General features: G+C 37.1%; 3 protein-coding genes across 4 annotated transcripts; 2 read left to right on the forward strand and 1 right to left on the reverse strand.

Annotated features, from left to right (window-relative positions):
• Positions 1-1,748: 1,748 nt before the first annotated feature.
• LOC118058790 (translocase of chloroplast 120, chloroplastic) lies at positions 1,749-6,268 on the reverse strand. Its single transcript, XM_035071545.2, has 2 exons — positions 6,028-6,268; positions 1,749-5,636 (listed from the first exon to the last, which is right to left on the reverse strand). The coding sequence occupies exon 2, from the start codon at positions 5,618-5,620 to the stop codon at positions 2,000-2,002; it is 3,621 nt and encodes a 1,206-aa protein (XP_034927436.1). The 5' UTR covers positions 5,621-5,636; positions 6,028-6,268; the 3' UTR covers positions 1,749-1,999.
• Positions 6,269-7,299: 1,031 nt separating this feature from the next.
• On the forward strand, positions 7,300-10,792 carry LOC118058793 (tRNA-splicing endonuclease subunit Sen2-1). Its single transcript, XM_073411460.1, has 2 exons — positions 7,300-7,427; positions 9,798-10,792. Exon 2 carries the CDS (start codon positions 9,821-9,823, stop codon positions 10,790-10,792), a length of 972 nt encoding a protein of 323 aa, XP_073267561.1. The 5' UTR covers positions 7,300-7,427; positions 9,798-9,820.
• Positions 7,315-14,495, forward strand: LOC118058791 (uncharacterized). Of its 2 annotated transcripts, XM_073411383.1 has the most exons (4): positions 7,315-7,427; positions 10,747-10,799; positions 11,133-13,944; positions 14,201-14,495. In XM_073411383.1, exons 3-4 carry the CDS (start codon positions 12,999-13,001, stop codon positions 14,224-14,226), a joined length of 972 nt encoding a protein of 323 aa, XP_073267484.1. In that variant the 5' UTR covers positions 7,315-7,427; positions 10,747-10,799; positions 11,133-12,998; the 3' UTR covers positions 14,227-14,495. The 2 variants fall into 2 exon arrangements, with proteins under 2 accessions (XP_073267484.1, XP_073267485.1); XM_073411384.1 differs by lacking the exons at positions 7,315-7,427; positions 10,747-10,799 and adding an exon at positions 10,806-11,053.
• Positions 14,496-20,159: the final 5,664 nt, after the last annotated feature.

Below are 20,159 nucleotides of genomic sequence, written 5' to 3' on the forward strand. Positions count from 1 at the left end.
TATGTCTGTTTTTTTTTTTTTTTATTAATGTCAAACATATTCATGATATATATTTAACTAAAAAACATGAAATCCAACCTGTGGGTGTGAGAATAGAGAAAAATCAGTGCCACTGTTATAGTAAAGAGCTGCAAGTTCAAAATAAATAACGATCAAGGATTTGAAACAGCGGCACAAAAGAAAGAAAAGAAAAGGCAAAAATAAATAAATAAATAAATAACAATAACTCATCTAACCTTATTCTCAAAATCTACGATCGAGGATTCAAGAGTCTTCTGCTCCTCTGCTCTTCTTTGCAACTAAAATCGGTTTAAAGATTTTTTTTAATTCTTCTCGTTTTGGCCTTGTAACTGTAAAAGATTAGAATGACATCATTTCAGTCTCATATATATATAAAAGATTGGGTCTCGGGTTAATCTGCCGGACCGAGCCGGATTTTAAAACCATGCATGAAATTAAATATTATAAAATACATAATCAATTAAAAAAACTATATTTATTTTAATTTCACTAGCTTAAAAAAATTAATTAAAGTGTTAAACAAATTTCATAAATTTATTTGCGACAACGCATGGTTACTATGCCAGTACATCGCGTATGATGACGAGGGGCCCTTTTCGTTATTATTTTGGGTTCAATCTATAAAAATATAATGGAGAACTGACGTGAAAGTTAAATTGAAAATATCCACTTTTCAAAGGCTCGCCAGAACTGACACACACCAGTGGTGTCTATACAGGCAGAGAGGGCCTGAATTATTTTAAACTGGTCGAGCTAGTAATGGACATGAGAATCCTTCTGGGTCAGTGCGGTTCTTGTTGGCCTTTTCCGATTATTGGAAGCAGACAGTGAAGGTATCAACAAAAGTAAACATGGTTCCCTTGTTTCCCTGTTTAGCCATGAATACGAGCCACTCTTTGAACAAGCCAATGAATATGTAAGAAATACAGACTATAACAAACCTGTCAAAGATCTAGTTTAATTTAAAAGCTTAAGAGAATGGTGGCAATGGTGAGATTTTGAGTGATGACTGTTTTGTTATTTAAATTTTAATATCATTTCAGCTCAAAAACTTAATCTTTTATATCTAACAAAAGTGCCTAAGCTACAAAACATCATATTCCCTGTATCCACGGGGAAGGGCTTCACCGTCGTCTGTTGAACATCATGAATCAGCTCGAGACAGTTTCCATCTCGAAAATCTCCAGTCTCCAGCCATCATCTTTTTCCCAACAAAGCGCTCCCTATATAGCCATAGCCTCCATCACTTAGTTCTAGGGACATTCCTGCAGAAAACAGATTTTGCTGCAAGAAAAGAACCATGTTCATCACTAAACTCTATTCTTAGTCCCCTTATCCAAGCTGCATTAACATTGCATTTAGATTTTCCTTAGTCTGGAACTTGCCATGATGTCATCTATTGGAATTGGAACCATTATTTGAAGACAGCATTTTTGAAACCGGAATTCTGATTTTGTGAACGTTGATAGCACACCTGCAGGCCACAGGCATCAGTAAAATTGCACTTGGCAGAAAGCAGGAATAGCCATTGATTAGTGAGGATTAACACCACACAATTCCAAGATAAAACCTATGGGTAACTTTCCACGGCGGACAGCGAAAATATTAAACTAGTGTAGCTAAAGAAAAGAAGAAAATAGTAACAGATGGTGAATGCACGTGTTGGAAAAGATGAACAACTGTACACACCAATGTAGAAGGAATAAATAGCTTGACAGAGGCACGAGTGAACAAGAAGCATTCTTTGGCTCAGTAGTGTAGAGGGAACAAAAACCACCGTATGAAAATATCTAACAAAACTGCTACAATGAATGTTATCAAGGTAACGCGATGTTGAAATACAACGGCAGAAACAGGAGAGGTACAAAAAGAAAAGCTTAGGTTTGCTCATTCTTATAAATGACCATCCCAACGTAGCGAACTCAGGCGTTTCCTGTCACAGCTTGGCTACTGCAGGAAAAGATGCACCCAGTTTTCTTCATTGTCCAAGCTGCATTTCTTCATGATAATCAAAAAGCTTCCTCAATAGAGGAATGAGACCTGCCAAAGCTATTTGAAGGTGTTCTGAACTATTTATGCGAATACTGAGTTGTCCTGCACCCTTGTTATTCAAATTGGCACGGGCAATCAAGTTTGTAGACCTTCCAATAGGAACCTGAGATTGTATATTGCAACCAATTGCTAGAACTCCATGCCAATCTACAACAGAGAGTCCAAGAGTGGATAGCGAACGACCCAGGGGATAATCTTCATCTCTCAGTTGGGCCTCCAGACTACCACCATATGCTACATCACCACGACCAGTCATTGCACCACCAGACATGACCATTTGGAACCGCTTATTAGCAATCAATTTGTCCTCAACTTTCACTCCAGCTGATAAGGCATCACCCAATAGAGTAACCGAAAGACCAGCAGTTGCCTTGTTCTTCCTGAAATTAATGAACCTTGTCTCACTGTGTAAAGTATAGCCCAAGTCCTTCCCTAAAGTCTGCATATCAAAACCTAGTGAAGTTGATTTCCCTTCCCCATGCTTTATAGAACTTGCAAATTCCATTTGAACATTGGCATCCTTCTTGTCCTTCGTTACCTGGCCAGAAAAGGATACAGGAATCTTGTCTTTAACTACAAATAATCTCTCCACATTTATACCTTCATAGCCAACATCATGATCCCAACCATGTGTATCAAGAACTGGCCTTACAAGCCACTGATTGGAGTTATCAAGATAACGGTACCGGTGGGAAGGATTATCAGAGTCAAAAGAAGCAGGTAAGGATAAATCTGGCACGGGAACGGGCACAGATGCAGGACCTTCACTTTCTTCTTCTGCATTTTCACTGTAGTCACCAGGCAGAGGATTGGTTGCCACTGCAGTTTTCTTCATCATCCTTTGTCGCCTTTTCTCTTCCTTCAACTGTTTCTTCATAAGAAGTTTCTCCCTGTACTCTAACTCATCAAAATATGCATTCTTCTGAGCTTTAGTAAGCTTTGCCACCTGGGCTTTTGTTAAACTTTTAAATGGTGGTAAATCATCATATTCAGACTCGTCCTCAGAATCCAATGACTCGTCCAAATCATCATCTAAACCATCCTCATCACCAAACTGTTCCTCAGGTAGCTTAACTTGTGGTCTTGACCGGAGAAGAGATGACAGCAGGTATGGTAAAGGAGGAGCTCTTGACCGAGTTGCAAATTGCTTCTTAGGTGGACTATCTTGCCCCTTCAATATAGTGTTTGCTTCAGCGAGGATTTTTGATGCAAAGGATAGTAGCAACAATTGAGGTTTCCAAACCTGACCATTAGGCAACACTCTATGCCCTGCCCTATTTCTTCTACATGCAGAGTGATTCTCAACTAATGAAACGGGATTTACAAGCCACATATCACCTGCTGCCTGACGAATTGTTTGTTGAACAGCATGAGAACGTTGAGTTACAACCATTTCATAACTTGAAACGGTACCTTGTGGACTATCAGGTGGAGCAGAAGCAGCATGACTGAGGACAACAATTGCATTTTGCCATATAGATGGACCAAATATCTTGGTGATGGTTCGCAACAGGGGTAAATCACCAAAATCCTTGCTCTGCATGTCCAACCTATCAAAATACAACACAATATCTGGAGGAGTTTTCTTGATAAAGTTTTTCACTGAGTGAAGGATTTTCTCATTCTGTCGCTGGCCAGACCCGGAAGGAAGGAGGCCTGGTGTGTCAATGACCCGTAACTTGATCCCCTGAACAGTTCCCACAACATCCTGAACCATTTTTGTACCAGATTGAAAAGCATTGGTGGGGAGCTTTGCTTCATCAAATATCGAATTGATAGTGGCACTTTTTCCAACTCCAGTCTTTCCAAGAACCATAATTGTGCAGGAGAAATCAAGGGGTTCCTGCCCATCTGCCTCGAGCTGTCCTGCCATGGCACTTGCAGGATCAAAACTTAAGGTGCTAATGCGACCCCGATTTCTCCCTCGCAGCTGCTCAACAATTCCCAATCTGTATAAAACCTGTGCCACAACAGTTTCTTTGGGAGTCAAGCCAAGCCTATGCACTAGGCGCAAAAATTTCACCCTAATCATCTTCAGTTTTTCACGAGTCTCATCATGCTCCTCTGACTCCCCATTAGTAGGGTCATCAAGCTGTTGAGAGCGCATATGAGACATGGCTCCATTAGCACGCAACTGCTGCATTGCCCTAGTTGCAGGTTCCAGGAGTGGGGCAGCACGCCCAAGGCCAGCTGGATGGGAATGGGAGGGAGGACTCAAAGATTTTCGAGATAAAGAAGGAAGCTTAGGTTCACGCTGACTTTCACCTTCTTTATTTACTGGATTGTTTTGCTTCTCTTGATATGTTTCTGCAATCCTTTCAGGGTGCTCAGACACAATATTGTTCTGGCCAGCATCATTACCTTTTTCAGCAGTACGCTCTGGTTCAGAATCCTTGTTATCCTCTGCTCTCAAACTAGCAGTATCAGCCTGAATGTCTTCATTTTTCTCATTCACAAACTTATCTAAAGAATTTAAGCTTACGGTTTCCGCTACCACCGTTGATTCTTCCAGGGCTGTAGATGGGACAGATGAAGTAGCTGTCAGTTCAGGAGTTTGCTCATGATGCTCTGGATCCACTGAAGCTATAGTATCTTTCAAGTCTCCATTGCTGGCATTTCTGTGTTCTGTATCAACAGTTGCTGAAATGCCCTTTGGATGCTCACCCTTGTGAATCCCATCCTCCGAATCAAGGCCAGCTGAATCCCCTATCAATTCCCCACTTTTATCATCCTGATCTTCTGTACCAACTTTCACTGGATTCTCATGAAGTCCTTCACCTTTTCTGTCTTGAAGCTCAACCGAGCCATCCTCTTTGATTTCCTCTCTCTTACTATCCTCAGGGAGAATCCCCTCACTTGATTCAATTTTCTGCATAGCATTCACCACATCCTCACCCTTCAAAGCCTCTATTCCTCCATCACCAACAATCTCAGAAACAACCGCCCCTCCATTCAACATACTGCCCTCCACTTCCACAACAGTCCCTCCCTCGTCAATCTTATGGACACTCTCTCCACCTACCGAATCCACCACCTTCTCTTCACCAACCACCTCAGTCAACCCCTCAGGATTACCAGGCTCAGCAGGAACAAAAACTGGCTCTTCAAATTTGTCCATCCCACTTCCCACATCTGATTTCTCAATGGCAACTAGTGAACCAGAATCACCACCTTCTGACTCATGTGCCTCAAATTTCTCCATTTCATTTCCCACATCCAAATTTGCATTCCCAACCACCAAACTCGAGTCACCAACACTCTCAACACCGCCATCTGACTCAAACTTCACTCCCTCTTCATGCAATTTCTCGGGTGACTCAAGTGCCTCCACAAAAACCTCATCTTCCGAATCCTTCAATTCACTGGACGCCACCGCAACCTTCTCCTCTATCTTATCCCCCAACAACTCATTTTTTCCCTCCACCGCACCACCCAAAACATCATATTTATCCTCCACCTTATCCCTAGAAACTTCATTGTTGACATTGATGTTATTTTCTAATTGCGTCGCATCGACAACTCTATCAATTCCATTTCCATTTTCCATTTTCAACAATCTTTACCTGCAAATCAAAGTTCCAACAAAATCAAATACGAAACCATTGAATAGAGAGACCGACATATAATCACAAAACAACTCTTTTTATTCCTTACAAAGAAAAATCCCGTCAATCAAAACCAACTCAATGGCAATAAATGAATCAAAATAAAGACACCTTTAATAGTAAAATACAACATGACACCAAAGAACACTACAAAGAATCAATAATCAGAAGAAAAATTCACTGTAACCAATCAAGGCAAGTAAAACCATGGATATCTAATTCAATTTAAAACATCACAAGCAGATAACCCCATGAAAAAAATCAGGTCTCAAGAATGTTTTATCAGTGTTTCTGGGAAGAAATGAAAGCAAAGGCCATAGAAACGAAACATAAAAGAAACAAAACTTACCTGCGTTGGATGCTGTGTATAACGAAAGTTCCGAGTCCTTAAAGGAAGAGAACAAAACTTTTCTTTGTTTCTTTTAACATAGGATTTCAAGACAGTGTGTATTCTTGGTATTAACAGAGTAAGTGCTTAGAAGCTAAGTAGCTGTGTCTTTTAATTAGCAGTAGAAGAGAAGCGAGGTGAAGGAGATAAGAGTTGTCAGGTTGAGAATACGAGCGCGGGGATGTTATCCTTTTTCTTCACCTCCCGTAACCCCGTTTTATACTCTCCCCTCCCACTAAAGGCAAATATTTTTCTGTTCTTTTCCTTATCTGTCGAGCAACAATAATGGCCCATGATTACAGGGCTCATCAAGATACAATTTTACAAATGAGATATAGGGCTTCAAGCCCAAAACAACTTTATAAATTAAAATGGGAGGGAGGGAAGAAAAGAATCCACGTAGTTTTATTTCAAAACACGAGGCACGAGGTAGAAACTTTGATAGTTTATTGATAATTATTAATAAATTTAAAAATATTTTTTAATATTTGATTATATATTATGAAAAAAAATTGAAAATTAAAATTTCAAGTTTTTAATTTTTTTTCAAGTTTATTAAAAGAATATAAACTAAATTTGACATATAACAATATTGATGGAGGATGAAATTAAAGAAAAAAAATATAATTTTATAAATTATTTTAAATAAAATAAATATAAATAAAAAAAGATACCACATCTAACATATAAAAAAAAATTAAAAAAATAATTAAATTAAAAAAAATTATAAAATATTTCAAATAAAATAAATAAGGATTAAAAGAATAAGGATTAAATCTGATAAAATAAAAATTTTAATTAAAAAAATATAAGAAAAAAATAACAATAAAAATAATAAGGATTAAAATTGATATAAAAATAAAATAAAATAAAATTTTAAAATATAAAATTTTTAAAAAAAATCTAAACAAAAGATATATAATAATAAAAAATTAAAAATACAATTAACAAACAACAATATATTTTTTAATTTCTTGCGACTTATAAAAATTATTTTCAACCTAAAATAAAAGAAAAGTTTTTTTTCTAAAATTTAAATTATTTTTTTAATTTAAAAACATATATTTTTTTATATATTTCTTTTGAAAATTGTTTATGTGAAAAATTAATTTTATATATTTTTAAATTATTTTAATATATTTATAAATAAAAAAATATTTTCAATAATTTTATCCCAAACACACCCTTTCGTGTGTGCGCGCCGCGCGCGCGCCATAGTGTGTGTGTGTGTATAAATTACAGTGAAATCTCTTCCTCAGCCGTTAGACCTCACTAGTCACTTCAGTTCACTCTCTTTCTCTCACTCTTTCCCTCCGGCAGCCCGCCCTTCCTAGCTCCAGCAAGGCAGCAACTTCTAGCTAGTAAGTGTCATCCATTTATTTTTTTCTAGATTTTTCTTGTTTGACTGAAAAGAGATACTATTGTTGTTTTTTATTCGATCTGCTGAGATTTATGTGTTTCTAATTTTTCTGTGTTTTGTTCGATTTTAACGTGTTATGGTACCTGCGATTAGATGGATTTTTTTTTTGTTTAGATGATTGATTTGGGTAAATAGAGCAGATTTTTGGTTCTTAATTATTTTTTGGAGATTCTAAAGAATAGAAGGTCAGATTTGGTTTTACGATTTGCTGAGAAAATGAGGAATCAATAGCTCGGATTAGGTCTTGTAATTTTGAGGCTAAGAGTCGGAGTTTCTGACAAAATGTAACGTTTTTGCAAGTTATGGTGTGATTTTGTTGTTCCCATCTGGGTGTGCGGAGGTTGAATCTGATCTGTTTTGGTCACTAGAAAATGTTGGAGAAAAAGCTAAAAACTTTTGAGCCATTTCTGTATGTGGCTTCGGTGTAACAGCTCATAGCTTCAATATATAGGAAAAATGAACAGCTAAAGCCTTAGATGATAGAGACTCAAACTAAGTCACTTGCATGTGTCATGAGACTCATGAACCACCCCTATTAAGTTACGTGTGACAAGAAATTAATGGATTTGTAATCACAAAGAACCTGCAGTAATCAATAATTCCCCAGTCAGTTCTGAAGATGTTTTCTATGATCTAAATTTAATGCTTCAATACTGTGTGACAAGAAATCATGGTGAAAACTGCAATGTGGTATCCAAGTATCTAAAACTGGTAAGCAGATATTAACCTTGGTATTAACTAAAGATCAATAAAAGATTGGCTTACTGAGAAGTGGGAAGATCATCATAACTGGCTTGAAATTCGAAGAACTGAGTGAAGGGAAGGGTCTGATCGCTAGTTCCCATTGTGGCAGCGGCAGGTAGAGCTGCTATTACAGCACCTAGCCTCAAAACAAAGTCAAATATAACATGCCCCTTGTATTCAACCTTTTCATGGGTATAAGCTCCTTTTAGATGTGCTGTTCCTTTAGCAACAGCTCTTGTTTCAGTAGGAATATCAACTATGGATGAAATTTTATAGCTTAAAGGACAGAGAGAAGAAAGATTTCAAAAAGCCTGTGATGGAATAAAATGAGCTGTAGAGCCTTATATATGGAGAACTAGAGGAGTAGGTTAATTCGAGTTTGTACCAAGGATTGTAATTTTAAAACATTATTTTATTTACAAGAATAAGGGAGTTGTTGCTAGCCGTTTCCATTTCATTTAAAGCTTGCTTTTCTTTTTTATCACTTTTGATTAAAAGTCAAGAAGAAATTTGTGAGAAGCAGAGGACACAAATTAGTTGGTCTCCAGCATGGATTGATATTGTGATATTAAGAATTTTATTTCCTTTGTTGGAATGAATGTATGGTATATATTTGCATCATTGAATTGTATGATATATACTCGAGAGAGCTGATGGGGTTGGGTTTGAGTATCTAAATCCATGCCTGTCAAGTTTTGGATTGGGTATGAATAGTACCAAAACCTAACTCGTGGGTATCTATTGCCATCCTTAACCACCTACAATGCCATCACTGGACCAAAGCTTCAACACCACCACCACCTTAACCACTGTCAATGAAGAATGAAAGCATCGTTTGCTCACCCTTGCATGGTTCTTTCTCTCTTCAATGCCCTCTCTCCCTCCTCCACCAAAACTCTCTAGTCTCTCAAAACTAAACCCAAATCCCACTAAACAGCACATTACCAAAAACCTTCCTTGCAGAACCCAACCCTTCATTAACATCTCCAATCAATCCCAGTTCACACAAGCAGTTTCTTCTCATCAGCTTTTTATCACGCGAAGGCATTCACTAACCTTGTCAGACACTAGCTTACCTTATACAACAAAGCACATATTTCAAGTCTCTTAAATTAGGAAATGAGTTCATATTCATCGGCAATTAAGTGGATTAAAAAGACCCAGTACTTTTTTACCCAAATGGATTCAAATTTCAATAATTTCGTTCATACGGACGTACATTGTGGTGACCATTGTTATGCTTATAAAGTGTTTGTAATATTGTACGAGAGAAATTTGTACTCTTGGAATAATATGCTTTAATAATTGACCGTTAGTTCAGGGTAAAACAGTCCTTCGAACTCTGAAACACTTTAAAAGTAGCCGAGCTTTCTCAATTTGATGAGCACTGAGAAAGAAAAACCTAAGGTTTCCCTGGCCGCAACCATTCCTCTCTTTTTCTTCCCACCAGTTCTTCTGGCGAATTTTCCAGGAAATTCTTCTTTTTGATAAGTGAGAAAATCCACAAACCTTATTCCCTTTTTGTCCCTTGGTTCTTAAAGGTTATATATCTATTTCATTTGTTCAGATTTTTAAAGGATACTTAAAAAAATGGGGCCAAGATGGAAAGGAAAAGGAGCAGAAGCTAAAGCACTAGCAGATCCCATGTCAGAAATAGTCTCACAGCTTCAATCTTCTCTTCTTCAGTCAAATGCTTGCGCGTCACTCTCAGGTTGTAGTGTGCTTCTTGCAGCGGGAACAGAACAGACTGAGCTTCTCACACGGGCATGTTTTGGTAAACCCATCATCACAGCTGAGAAAGATAAGCAATGGTTTCAGTTGGGTTTGGAGGAAGCATTTTATTTGTGTTATTCTTTAAAATGTTTAAAGATTGCTGGTGAAGATAATTTTGTTAAAAATGATTTAGATTTGTGGTTGTATATGAAATTGAAAAAGGAAAAATTCCCGGATTTTTATAAGGCTTATTCTCATCTCCGTATGAAAAATTGGGTTCTCAGGCCAGGATTACAGTATGGCGTGGATTTTGTAGCTTACCGGCATCATCCATCTTTGGTACATTCAGAATATGCTGTGATTGTTTTATCAGAAGGGGATACTGGGAGATTGAGGGTGTGGTCTGATTTCCACTGCACTATTAGACTTTGTGGAAGTGTTGCAAAAACGTTGTTAATTCTGAATGTTGACAGAAATGGTCACGGTGCTATCTCTCCATCTCGTTCGGAGAGATACTCTGTTGAGGAGTGCACAATCACGAGATGGAGCCCAGAACAAAGCCGTGATGATAAGAAAGCCTCAGAAAATGGAAGCGAAGTAAGATGTGCTTTCAAATATCTTGTTTGCGATGTGCTTTCAAATATCTTGTTTGCTTTTGTCATTCTGTGCATAAACAGAGTATCTGGTTTGAATGTGCAAAGTATTTTGGCTATAACTGCTTTTATAATGCTTGTGGCTGCTGGTGTAAGAAATTCATGTTCGTCTGTTTTTCATTTTCTTTTTTCATGCCTGATAACATGCAGGTCAAGTGTTGATCATGGAGCTGGTCTTCCTATTGTGATGGCCTAAGCAACGTGTAAGTGTCTCCAGTCCAGTTTGACTAGGTGTAAAAGCCGATCTTTAGGCTTTATCATTCATTAGATGCTTTAAGACAAGAAAAGGGCATCTAATGATAAAGCCAAAGTGTTGGGTTTTAGACCTGTTAATCACACAACACAATACCAAAACCAAGTTGAAAAGTGAGCAAAATACAAAAAATGGAGCCAATTTCTTCATCTCTGTATGGCCCTTTTGTACAGTGCATCGCCTAAAAAGCTAGAACCGAAAACGGTGCATTACTCTACAAGAAGTGCATCAAAATATATATTGCAAGTTGCAAACAATTGCTAACAATGAATTGTGGCTGCAGAAAGGCAAGCAAGCTTCACCCACCAACGATGCCAACCTAACCGGACCCAAAGCGCGAGCACCACCACCATCTCCTTGTCCCCCGTCAATGAAGAATGACACGTTGTTTGCTCACCCTCACACGGTTCCTTCTCTCTTCATTGCCCTCTCTGCCTCCACCAAAACCCTCTAGTCTCTCAAAACTTCACTCCAATCCTACCAAACGACGCATCGCCAATAACCTTCCTTGCATAACCCAACCCTTCATCAACATCTCCGATCAATCCCAGATCACACAAGCAGTCTCTTCTCTTCAGCTCTTATCACGCAAAGGCATTCGATTACCTTGTCAAACACTAGCTTACCTTTTCATTTTCTTACCTTCTTAATTAGTTGGGATTTTCTCCATGTTAATGAGATGGGCACTGTTGTGTTGTTCTGTTGTTTTCTGGCAAGTTCATTCATCCATATTCATGAATTGATTTTCAAAGGAACTGCAGAATTTTAGTCAGTGAAATAGACTCCAAAGATGGAAGAGGAGGTAGATATTACGCCTAATCAATAATTATTGTTGTTGATAATTTGAGCTACAAGCTCGTCATTGCTTCAAACACTGGCCAATTACCTTCCTTGATTTCTTAGAATTACATCTATCTTGCAATGCTTTGGATTCCTATGAAGTCTGTGAGTCTATGGTTTTTACACTTTATACCAGCAGTAACATGATTCCATGGAAGTTGCATGTCTTTGGTCCCCGTATTCTCATGTTCCGCATCTCTATTCAGACAAGAGATAGCAATTTTCTAGCAAGGTAGGAGGGAGGACGTAGTCTGTCTCCTATCAAGTTCCAGATGACTTGTTAATACTTTCATAGAAAATCTCTTTCTAGTTTCTTTCCACTTATCTCAAGGATGCCTTTCAACTCGTTTAGTTGTGTTACCATGTGGGCTATGGAGCTGGTATCTGTTTTTGACTTTTTTCGAGCATAGCACGTTTTATTTTTTATTCCTTTATCTATTGTTTTTTATTTATTTCGTTTTATTTGAAGCAGTTGTTTGTGGTTATCTGATTGCCTGATCTCTTGAATGAAAGAGTTTCCTGGCCTCTGAGAAGATAAGGATGGGAATATACCTTGGAAAGGACATCATTGACGAGGTGCCATGCTACATTGCATCAGCAATGCGAAGAAAATAGTTATTGATTGATTAAGAGGGAAGAGATGATCCATGATTTTTAATTAAGAGATGGCCCACTCCTTTCATCTTCAATAAAGTTCATGGAAGAGGACAATTACCTTAAATTATGGACATGATTAAACCCCTAATCACGTTTATTGGTTAAACCATATATACTTGCTAAGGTGTATATGGATGATTGAGCCTGGTACAAGGAACTGTGGTTTTTGCTGCCATGTGTTAGCTTATCAAGGGCAAAACCTCTATTACCCTGGTGGATTTAGAACAGATTTTGCGTAGAGGAGTGGAAAAAGCTGTGCAGACCAACAAACCTCGAGAACAAATTTGGAAGGCAACACAGGTGGACCAACCAAGGAAATAATATCTCGATTATAACTCCACACCAATAATGCAAGCGATGCAAGCACCTAAATCAAAGAAAAAAAGCATGTCATTGTCATAATCAAGATTGTTGAGAAAATATCAATGGAAGCAAATAAATAATCTTCCTAATCTGTTTTTTATATTCCCAGAAGTCTCAACTGGATGGTAATTACATCCAATTGACGTTACAATGCTGCGCAATAAAACCCACAAACCAATTCTTTTCATGTGCAATAAAGCCTGATGTGCCGTGCCTACTACAAGAAAAAAAAAAAGAAGAGGAAGAACTCAACATTCTTCTTCTTCATCATCATCTCTGACATAGAAAAATGGGTTCTCAGATCTCTAAACAGATTGAAAGGCGTAAAGAAATCTTAACTGAGAAGAAGGTTTTGGTTGATCTTGAGGAAAGCTCTGGAGAAACATATCCAGGTTCTGATTATCGTCCATCAGACAGGAATAATTGGATGGCTGGGTTCAACCCTGAGAAACTTCACACAAACCAAATTGTATGGCCTGGAACCCATGATTCTGCTTCTAATAGGATTGGCATCCCATTGATCACTCGTCCTTTCGCTCAATGTCAGTCTTTGTCCATATACCGTCAGCTCTGTGTAGGCACCAGAGTTTTTGACATTCGGGTTCAGGAAGACCGTCGGGTCTGCCATGGTATCCTGACAACATATAGTGTTGATGTTGTTATTCGAGACCTCAAGAAATTCTTGTTAGAAACTGAGTCAGAGATCGTAATTCTTGAGATCAGGACGGAGTTTGGCCATGAGGATCCTCCAGAGTTTGACAAGTACTTGGAGGAACAGCTTGGAGAATACCTGATCGATCAGGACGATAGTGTTTTTGGCAAAACAATTGCGGAATTGTTACCGAAGAGGGTAATCTGTGTATGGAAGCCAAGGAAATCACCAGCTCCGAAACATGGAAGCCCGTTGTGGAGTGCCGGTTATTTGAAAGACAATTGGATTGACACAGATTTGCCATCAACAAAATTTGAAAGCAACATGAAGTATTTGAGTGAACAGTCACCGGTTTCGTCAAGGAAATACTTTTACAGAGTGGAGAATACTGTTACACCACAAGCAGATAACCCAATTGTATGTGTTAAACCTGTGACCAACCGGATTCATGGATATGCTAGGTTGTTCATAACACAGTGTTTCTCAAAGGGATGTGCTGATAAGTTGCAGATCTTCTCCACAGATTTTATTGATGAGGATTTTGTTGATGCATGTGTTGGATTGACACGGGCAAGGGTTGAAGGTAAGGCTTAAAATTTCTCTATTTTTCTTGAGTTCTTGTTCCATTTTTTAGAGTTTTATTACGAGTCATCATCTCTTGTAATTAATTTCTGGGTGGATGAAATTTGCTCCATTGTCCTTAATGGGGTAAACTGTTCGTTTGTTTACACGTATGCTAAATTATTTGTTTATGATGTATAAATGGTTTGTGTATATGGTTGTGGTTGGCACACTTGTTCCTTTTTGTTCTTTCTAACCTTGCTCTTTTACCTTTGAAGGCCTGCCCACTCTGGGAATATGCTGATACTTGTCATGTGATGGATTGAGCTGGATTGTCACTGTTATTGCCCAATCAAACCTTCACATGTAGAAAACTACTTTGTAAAATGAAGAAATTTAAGGAGTTTTCAAATCGAAAAGGAAAACAAGCTATTATAGAAACCACCACTTTACCCTACAAGGTGTTGTTGGTTGACATGTTAAGCAGGTTTGGTCCACTTGCTATCGCCACAGTTCTTATTCAAACTGAAACTGTAAGAAAACTTTCCATGAATGCACACCACTTCCAGCATAGACGATTTGCCTAATGTCAAAATCATTTTATAATGGGAGAGAGGGCAGGCCAGCATAGCAAATTGATGATGATAGAGGATTGAAAATAACAAAGAAATCCTGGGATACAGACACTAAAAGGAAAATAATGTGCATACCAACACCACATTACAACTCAGTAAAAGCTTGTCACTGTTTAAGCCTACGGTATACAATCAGTTGTATCAACCTCTGACTAGACAGGTAAGAAACTACATTCACCTTTTTCCATGGTGGAAACCTATCAAGACACCATATATAAGGTCTGACTTCATCACATCCCTAAAAACTTGTTCAAGGCTGAATCAGATGCAATTTAGTTTAGCATGGGCTTTTCTCTGCAAAATTTGCACGTCGAAGTTTCCACCAGTAGGTGGATTATCAATGAGAATACTCCTGCAAAAAATAGTCCAAAGAGGTTTATAATACCCAACTATGAAAAATCAAAACGGCAATCCTTTTCGGGAGTATTCTCATTGAGAATCCAACAATTAGAGAAAGCTTTGACACAAGTTCCGCAAGAAAAAAGGAAAGTCTCATGTCTCAACTAATTTCGGTCTGATTCAGCCATGCGGGAGTTTGTAGAGATTTGATGAACTTGCACTTCATATGTTTCTCAGTTCCTCTCAATAGGCTACCACCATTGAAATTATTTAAGGATTGATACATAATGGAAAAGGTTAGCTCTGTCTATCTAGTTCATCAGGCCCATATGTTGTGTGAACCTATGAACTATAGAGATGGTACTAGCTTTCACCATTAAGCATCCTATCTTAAAATTTCATGGTGGTAAACCTATCAAGAAAACCATACTGAGTTACCGAGTTCATGAAATCTCTAAATGATTATACATGGCTGAAATTGACCAAATTCAGCTGAGAGTGGCCTTTTCTATATGAAACTTATGTCAGAGTTTCGTCTGATTGTTGGATTATCAATTAGTAGACTCGTGCCAAAAATAGCCCAAGAACTCAACATGTCAGTCATAAAAACTTTGATCAAGCAAACATGGGTTGACAAATTAAGCAAAATTGCTTTTAACATTTTTCTCTCTGCCCACTCTAGTGCCACAGCAGTCACATCTGCAAAATCCAAAATCACAACATATTCATCCAACATAATTATAAAACAACACTGCTTCACACAAACAACCCAAAAAGGAAAGAAAAAGCTACCTGACCCCAACAATCAAGTCCATTCCAAGAAGAGAGAGCGCAAGCAGAGGGTAAATGCCGTTAGCTCCAGTGCCTATATCAAAACTCTCACAATATCTCCATTGCTGTATTATTTTGGAATGATATCTCAGATGAAAAAAGATCCTCGATCCAATGAACCTAGTTTGATCTATTCGGCACCGTAGGGCATAAGTGTCCATTGGGAATCCACCTAGAGTGTTCAGTTCACAAAAGACACTTAATTAACACAAAACCTCATAAACCAAAAAACCTTAAATAAGAACTTTAACGTTCAAAAAAAGGCAAAGTCTTTATAACTAATTACTGCAGGAATATGAACCTAAGAAACAAATGAGAACACCTATAATGTTTTCTATTCACATAAGATAGAAGCTATAATGCATGCATAACCAACCACGACCAGGCTCACAGACCAAACAACCTTAAAACTCGCAAAAAGTCTCAATCTTTATGGTTCGTTAATAACAAAAGAACCTCAAGATTTTAACTTGCACAGTTTTCACTACAAGGGTCTTGCTCAAAGTTACAAAAACTTCATTTGTATCGTTAAAGTGTCGAAATGATTATTACCAGTTGAGGCCATGATCATGGAGGAGCAGGACCCGTGTCAGTTCTCGGGTCGAGTTGAAATTGGTCCAGTCAATTCTGGGTCGACCGTCACGCGAGTAGAAAACAAAATCCTTGAAAGATGGATAGAGGGAAGCTAGGAGAACAAAATCAGGTGGGTTATCGGAGTATTTTTTTTTTGGGTGGATGGTGTCGGGTCTCTTTCTCCTGTCCTTCTTGCTTACCATTCTGTCTTTAGAGTTTTTAGAGAGTAGAACTATTCACGGAGAAGAGAAGAGAGTTGTTCTTGTCGACGACGAGTCTTTTTGGCAGGACTGGATTGGTTCAACTTGGGCTTTGTAGGTCTAGGATCATGCTACATCTTGGGCTCATCAATCAGTTGAGGCCATGATTTTTCCATGATTTTAATTGATCATTATATTTCGCTATGTTTCATGATTTTAGGTTTTTCGGCTTTGTTCCAGGAGTGTAGTTATGCTTGATTCAGAAAACTCCTGATTCAGACTAGCTATCTCTTTATAAAATTAGACAAGCAAGTAGAAAATGGTTTTATTTTCAATTTTGGACTAAGCTTTTTAGCTCCGTAATTGAAATGAATTTCTACAGGTTGATGGGCTATGTGAGAAGCATAGAAGAATTGTGCTCTTGCAATATACATTGGAGTTAAAAGCATTGCATGTAAGAGTTTATTATATGATTAGTCCTTTTTTATGAAGCTTTTCGAGTCGAGACTTTATTTCTGCCTCTCCGAGCTTTCGACTATTTAGGGATGGTTTTGTGCTCTTAGATTGCACAGAGCTGGCTAGCTGTTCTTCCTGAGCTGGGGTCTAGGCATTTAAGACTTTCTACTTGGGCCTTAGGCCTTTGGTTAATGTACTCTATCAAAAATTAAATTAATGTTTTTTAAAGTGTTTTTTTTTTTTTCTGAGGTTTTTGAATATATTAAAGTTATTTAAAAAAAAACATTGTTTTATAATATTTTTAATTAAAAAATACTTTTAAAAAATAATTTATATGGCATTATTTAAAAATACATGTACAACTACAAAATATAAACAGGTAGCCAATTTTTGCTTAAAGTAAGAGAAAAGTGGATATTAAGTTAATTGAAAAATGAGAACACATGGGATTTTAGTGTTTGTCCCATTGCTTGTCTTCTAGTATGAAAAAGTATTGAATTGATGATTTTTTAGATATATTTGGATAATTTTAATGTATTGATGTTAAAAAAATAAAAGAATATATATATTTTTAATAATATTTTTCATTAAAAAATTATAGATCACTTTACCAGAACACCCGTAAAAACTTCCCATGTTTTTGTCTAAACCAAGAGAAAAGCATATTAAATTAAATTTGAACAATGAGATAAGATGACGTGTGGGATTTTGGTGTTCGTTTATTGCTTGTCTCCCAACAAGAATGACAGAAAGGGACACTAGCATCAACTGTGTAGCAGTACATGATAAATTAGCATCTCTGAAACGTTTGGGATTGTTGTTTAAAAACGTTTTTTTATAAAATTTAAAATTTTTTATTTTTGAAATTAATATGTTTTTAATATTTTTAAATTATTTTTGATGTGCTGATTCTCAAAAATAATTTTTTAAAAAATAAATATATTATTAGTATATTTTTCTAAATAAAAATATTTTAAAACAAAACACAACTACATTCTAAACACGTTTAAAAAAGTGAAAATAATCATGACTGTCATAGCTAGATACACGTATGAAAATGACATAACCTATGGCTCCATGAAACACAGCTAAAAGTGAAAATCGACGAGTCAAATCCAGCATTGAAAACAAAGTAAATCCTGTTCTGTTTTATTGCTAGAATGCATCATTCTTCAGAAATATTCAGGATCCCACAACCAAAAGTTCCCCGGCGTCGATGGAGAACATGTTTTTAGGTGTTTTAGTTCCTGCGCTACTTTGTGAGAGAAGAAGGAGAGGAATATGTTGGTTAGTGTGGGTAACAGTAGTTTTTAAATAATTTTTTTATATTAAAATATATATTAATAATATTTTTTTATTTTTTAAAAATTAATTTTATATCCGCACATCAAAAATTATTTAAAACATATAAATTTATATTAAATCTTTAACAAAAAAAAATAAAAAATTTTACACAATATAATTTTAATCGTATTTCCAAAAACAGTTCCAAGAACCAAGGTAGAAGGAAGGCCTATCTATAAAAACAGTAAGCTGAGTCAGCACAGGACAGGATCATATGGATAAGGCAAGCAAATGTCAACCATTAATGGAGAAAACCAGAGAGCCTAGCCAAATCCTCACAGGCTCATAGCTTCTCTATATAGACCATCGCATCCCCTCTCATTTTAGCCGTCACAAAATTCCTCTATCCAATCCTTCCATGCCTGCAACTTCTTCCGCTTCATTTCCCCAAATCACCACCTCAAACAAACCATCCTCGATTCATATCCACTCGTAGCATCTTTTTGACAGGAGACCAAAAGTGGGCATTGACTCAATGGCTACAACTTCCTCGTTCTATGAAGTCCTAGGGCTTCCAATGAATACTACTAGCCATGAAATAAAGGCCCTGCGGGGCTTATAGAAAAACTGGCAACCTTAGAACTTGCCCACCCCGATGCTGTGTCTATGAATCAAAAAGAAATGTCAGCCAGTGAGTTCATCAAAATCCATGCAGCATATTCAACGTTATCGGACCCTGATAAACGTGAAAGATATGATAGAGATCTGTATAGAAACCGTAGGCCTTTTGGGTCTTCTTCAGCGAGGTCAGCAACAATGGCAGCTGCGTCTGGCTATACCAGTAGGAACTGGGAGACTGACCAGTGTTGGTAGTTATTTTTGTCCTTTTCATATTTCCATAGTGTACGTGTGTAACGTTAGTGATTAAGCTAGCATGAAAATGGGTGTTGAACCCTTAAACTCTGTTCTTATTGTTGCGTGTCAATGCTTTTGAATGAAAACAGAGGAGATAGAACAGGGGAAAGCCAGAACTAGTTTGTACTTCGTAGAAATGGACATATACTTTAATGTGGATGTCTTATGTTACCTTTTGCTTATAATTTGATAAGCCATTATCCTTTTTATTTATGTATTTATTTATTTATAGTTGTAATGTATTAAAGTAAAAAAATCGATATACGAATCCTATCCTATCTTTCCACATCACGTAAATGAGTATCACTAAACTAGATATATGTCGGTAACTTTTTTGCTCCCTTTTTAAGGTTGCCTATTCTGTGCATGTAAGTTACAAATGGTGATGATGGATGGAATTTGAGCTTTTCTGTAAAAATGGATCATGCTGGATTCTCCGGGACAATAGTACTCAATGAGGCAGTATTTTTGGACAGAGAGCTCCTGACATTCTATGAAGAATAAACCTGAACGAGGCTTATATATCTAAATTCATGAAGACCGAACCTCGGACGATACTCGAATTCAGCTATTACATTTAGATGCATTATTTCTTATCAAATCTAATTTACTTGCTACTAATTATGAAAACAAAACATACATTTATAAAATAGAAATTTGCCATGATACACCCGAGTTCGAATGAATACCAAGTTCTATTTTATCCTTGATTTCCGAATTATCTTGATGAATTTGAACTCATAGATCTCCCTTCTCCCTCGAGCAGGATTTCAAATACAGGGATATTAGGATATGAGCCATGTGTTCGAGAATGTAAACCCCAAAATCAAGATAGTTTCAGTTACGGAAACTTGTGAAAACAACATCCTAATAATGACAGGACGAGAAAGTCTTTTGGTTCCACATGCCGATGTCGGGAAAGCGATTTTTTTTTCCCTCTTGTTCTTTTTTTGGGTTTCAACAGCATTATATTTTCGTGTTAGTTTCATAGAGTTATAATCAAA

This window comes from Populus alba, chromosome 9 (genome assembly GCF_005239225.2).
Source record: "Populus alba chromosome 9, ASM523922v2, whole genome shotgun sequence".
NCBI classification, from domain to species: Eukaryota; Viridiplantae; Streptophyta; class Magnoliopsida; order Malpighiales; family Salicaceae; genus Populus; species Populus alba.